Consider the following 5,000-nt stretch of genomic DNA (forward strand, 5'->3'; position numbering starts at 1 on the left):
GATTGTGTGCTGCTGCAGATGGAGCTGATGGGGGTTGTGTGCAGAGATGCAGTGAACGACTGTGACATCCCAGAACACTGCACAGGCAACTCCAGCCAGGTGAGCGTGGCCTCCGTCATACTGTGTTTTGGGGGGTTTGCATAACATTCCAGTAATTTCAGTACCTATAATCATATTTTGAGAATGTCATTGTTTTTCCTCAGTGTCCACCAAATGTGCACAAGATGGACGGTTACACGTGTGAAAAAGACCAAGTAAGAAGCTTAAGTTCTAACTGTCTGCCGCGGAAACTCTTGAACGCTCTCACCTTTGTGAACGTTTCTTCTCCAGGGCCGCTGCTTCAATGGAAGGTGCAAAACCAAAGACACCCAGTGCAAGTACATTTGGGGAGAGAGTAAGTGTCTGAGATGCACCTGTGTCAATAAAACCTGGCGAAGCGTTGTGTTTGAAGTCTGGAGCCATGTTTCCCGCAGAGGCAACGGCAGCTGATAAGTTCTGCTATGAGAAGCTGAACATCGAAGGGACAGAAAAAGGAAACTGCGGGAGGTTCAACGACACCTGGATCCAGTGTAACAAGCAGTACGTTTATTTCTGAGACAAACGCTTTTTGTTTGGTTTGTCTTTGCCTGACTTGTGTTTGCTTTATTTCAGGGATGTTCATTGTGGCTACCTGTTGTGCTCCAACATCTCACCTGCCCCACGCCTGGGGGAGCTCCAGGGAGGGCTGACCTCTTTCTCAGTAGCCCAACACAGTGCTTCTCTGGACTGCAGGTACTCAACGATATAAAATGTAAATGTCTTGTCTGAACTAACTACAATGCAACTAGTTTTTATGACTTTTATTTTGAAATGTATGCAACAATATGCCTACAAACAAGAAATGAGAGCCAGTGATGCCAGTGAGTGACACGATCATGTCTCCTGTTCAGCGGTGGTCACGTGCTGATCGATGGAGACACGGATCTGGGATACGTTGAGGATGGGACAGCCTGTGGAACAGAAAGCATCTGTTTTAATCACAAGTGCCTCCCGGTTCAGCAGTTCAACTTCAGCACCTGCCCTGGGACTACCGACAAGACCGTCTGTTCCGGACACGGGGTACGCCACAGCGCCACGCCCGCACAAGCACAAATCTGAGCGGTCAGCTGGTCGTAAAAGGCCTAAAAAATACAATAAACACAATTTTTATTAGTCATCACTTACAATAGGACGTTGTTTTTCAGGTTTGCTCAGTTGGTTAAATTATTCGTTAGGGTACTTTTAGGGTGTTTGTGTAATGTTTTCATCCTCCTTCGCATCCAGAGGAGCCAGTTGAGGTGGGTCGGGCATCTGGTTAGGATGTCTCCTGGACGTCTGCCTGGTGAGGTTTTTCGGGCACGTCCAACTGGAAGGAGACCTAAAGGGAGACCCGGGACACGGTGGAGGGACTATGTCTCTCAGCCGGTCAGGGAACATCTTGGGATTCCCCCAGAGGAGCTGGCCCAAGTGGCTGGGAGAGGGAAGTCTGGGCCTCTCTCCTCAGGCTGCTGGCCCTGCAACTCGACCCCGGAGTGTCTCCTCCCTTTTCAGTCGGCTCATGGGTCCCTAAACCGGTCTAAAAGCTATTTAATCCGCTTTATATTACACTCTGAATCAGACATATGTTGTTCTCCAATTTAAATGAAAAGTAGTGTCTGTTTTGACCACCGCCAGTCACGTAATTTGAGATTTATTAGCTTGTAAAAGTTCGTAATTAGCATGACTAAAATCAGACGTCGGTACGTCGCATATATGACGTCACCACCTAATCTCCTCCCCCCAGCGTAGCTGCTACTTACCACATGGCCAGGTTTATGGTGGTTCTTTCCTCCTGAAGGAAGGATTTGAAGTTTGCTGAACTTGCAGCCATTTTCCCTCTGTTTTTCTTTGTGTCTTGTTCGATGACGTCAGTTTGGTGATGTGCTTTTGTAGTCCTGGATGTATTTTCACAAAAACTTAAAATAATGTTTCCCCCCATTTGGAAAAGAAGTGCTTTCCTGGAATCAAAATGCATCTTTAAAAATCACGGACATCATATGTGAAATCAATGGCACAAAACAAACAGGATTAGAAAATAGCACTTTAAGCCCCGTTGACTTGCATTCATTTTTTTGTTTTTCTGGGGGGCCATGGTCCAGAATTAGATGGGCGTGACTTGGGCTCCCTATAAGAAGAAGAGAATGGATGGATGGTTTTCATCCAAATGGTAAAAAAAAAATTATAATTAACCCATTGATGCCAAATGAAGCAAGATTTGGAACTTTACTGGCCATAGAAAAGGCTATATGATCCCGGACAAGACCCCAATAATAACCTTAATGGGAAAACACACTGGTTACAATAAGTGTGTTATTGTATTTGACACATTTAAAATGTTTTTTTTTTGCCAGAGAATAAAAATGCAAACAATTCATAAACTTGATATGAGTTTGAAAAAATACTTCAGTCCAAACAGATTTCTGAATATTTCACTTCATTTGAACATGTTATGTTTGCGTTTTATTCCTTGAAGTGTTTTGTTTACTTTGTAGCTACTTCAGATATATTGAACACAGCCCTAAGTGCCATCTTGTGGCAGAACTACATCTAATTTTTTTCAGACCATAAATAAAAGCTTCAAACACATTATTTAATTTATTTTACGTAGAAATCTTGAGATTTGACTTGAAAACCTTTACAAAAACTAGCATTAGTTTAAAATATTCGACTTTCTATTGTAATATAATTCTAAAACACTGCTACTTGACATAAATCAAAATGAACTTCACAGATTCTACAAATGTTTGCTGATCATGTATAAAAGCTAAATGAAACGTGTTTTTTCCTTTTTGAATTTGCGTTCTGTAGGTGTGCAGTAACGAGCTGAGGTGTGTGTGTTACCTGGGATGGACCGGAGACGACTGTAACTCCAGGTCTCCATTTGGTTTTCTTGTGGAGGGACACACCTCACCTGATTCAGGTACGGATTTAAACGAACTAAAACTCGGCTGGTTTTTCTTCCTGCATACCTGTGCCTCTTTAAAACGTTTCTGATTTCTTCCGCTCATTCTGTTTTTTATCTTTTGCCGAGTCACATGTTTATCACCATTTGTTTACTGATGTTTTGCTGTTTTTAAATCGTCTGCTCATCAAACCTTCTGCCATGTTTGGACTCACTGAACCACGCACGTCATCCTGTTGGTTGTTATTATCTTCACGCTCATTCTTTGTCGACAGGCTGATCTCTTTGACGGATTGACTCGAGGTCAGAATTTGAGTTCCTTTCTCACCGTTTGTCTCGTCTTTGTCATTTTTCTGGTCCTCTTCCTGTCTGTGATGAGTCAAAAGGGTCAAATTTCACCATTGAATTGACACAGTAACCTTTCATAAACGCCAGAGCTGCAAAGTCAAGGTTACACCATCTGGAGCAGGGGTGTCAAACTCAAACTCACACGGGGCTGAAATGAAACTCTGGGACGGAGTCGAGTGCCGAACTTAATATTTTTTGAAAAAGTGACAACAAATTTGCACATTTTCTTTATCAACATGTATGCAATTTTGAACCTTTAAATTTGGAAACAAACTTATTTCTGCATTAACACTGAATGTGGAATAACCAAATTACACACGAGCAAGTCAGTTTTAAATAAAAGGCATCAGTGGTATTCATTACTTGTGGTATAATCAGCATTTTAAAAATCTATTCAGGATTTATGTTTTCTTGTTTATTCATTTTTCTTATTTTTTATTCTCCTTTTTTTCTCCTGTAATACGTGTCATCGCTGCTGTGACATCTAGCTTTCCCCACTGAGGAACAATAAAGGGATTTTCTATTCTATTCATCTACCTGCAGCCTTTCCACTTCCTGTTTACTGTAGGTTAAATCTTTTCTCACGGGCCAACAACAAAATAAAAATATCATTTTATCTTAAATGAAAATGCAACATCTCACCTGTTAACTTTCCTGTTTTGGAGCAGAAAAAGAGCATAAAACCAACATATTTAAAGCTCAGTTTGCTCCACTGGTTTACTGTGATGCTCACCTGTTCCAGCCAGATACCTGCATCATGGGGTTGATCTGAGCTGAGGAGGAGACTCCTGTTGTTTTGTTCATCTTCATCATAATAATGACAACATTAGATGACAACAGGTGCTCACATAGGTTTGTGCTGATGAACATGTCTGAGCAGCTTGACCACGTTGTTGTGTGTCGGGGAGGAAACACAACCACAGAGTCGTGCTGGTTTGAGCGTGTCGCTGTTCGCTGGAGTTATATCAGCTCTGTCTGGACGTTAGTTGGAAAACTTTCTCTTTCAGTCGTGAACACATTACTGAGCGGCTAGAATCTCTGTTTCTGGGCTTCAACATCTGCAAATAGCTGAGTAAATGTTGGTTTATGCTTGACGCGTCCGCAAGGTCCGCACGGCTCCGCGTGGCAAAATCGCGTCATTTTAACAACCACGCCCCTCCACTGCGCCTCCACACGGCCCAAAATTTCCACAGCCGCGCACCTAGGAAATTTTCTAACCGCGTGGATGGTCGGACGCAGAAAAACATGGCGGAGTGGCAAGAACTAGTATGGCAGAGGTTGGTAAATACAGACATTTGTATGATTCAGCTCTCAGAGATCACCGTGATCAACATGTTGTTAATAATTCTTGGAGAGAAATAGCTCGCACTGTCGGAAAAGACGAGGACGCTGTTAAAAATGCTGGAATGCCATGTTGTAAACAACAGTAATTTCTACTTCTACTATGGTGTAGTGTTGGATGCATGCCGTAGAGCTCCATGCTGCCCCCTACAGTTTGGGAGAATATTGGCTCACCGCAGAGACGAGCCGCATGAACCATAAACGCTGCGAGTTGTGAAGCGCGTTCCATCCGCGAGCCGCATCACCAAGCGGAAAGTAAATGCGTCATGCATAAACCAAGCTTAAACTCGGCGCTGAGGGGAGCTTGGTGTGGAGAATGAGCTGATCTGGAAGGCCAGGACTCCCGGTCGCA

The 5,000-nt window shown here is 43.1% G+C and overlaps 1 protein-coding gene across 5 annotated transcripts in view; it reads left to right on the forward strand.

Annotated features, from left to right (window-relative positions):
• adam22 (ADAM metallopeptidase domain 22) overlaps positions 1–5,000 on the forward strand; it is an 83,517-nt gene that overhangs the window by 65,749 nt on the left and 12,768 nt on the right. For all 5 annotated transcript variants that reach the window (XM_054741398.2, XM_015950615.3, XM_015950617.3 and 2 more), the window contains 7 exons: positions 19–99; positions 204–254; positions 331–394; positions 474–579; positions 652–771; positions 930–1,098; positions 2,866–2,977. In XM_054741398.2, coding sequence (XP_054597373.2) covers positions 19–99; positions 204–254; positions 331–394; positions 474–579; positions 652–771; positions 930–1,098; positions 2,866–2,977 — 703 coding nt within the window. The remainder of the gene's footprint in view (positions 1–18; positions 100–203; positions 255–330; positions 395–473; positions 580–651; positions 772–929; positions 1,099–2,865; positions 2,978–5,000) is intronic.

Source organism: Nothobranchius furzeri, chromosome 5, assembly GCF_043380555.1.
Source record: "Nothobranchius furzeri strain GRZ-AD chromosome 5, NfurGRZ-RIMD1, whole genome shotgun sequence".
In the NCBI taxonomy this organism is placed as follows: Eukaryota; Metazoa; Chordata; class Actinopteri; order Cyprinodontiformes; family Nothobranchiidae; genus Nothobranchius; species Nothobranchius furzeri.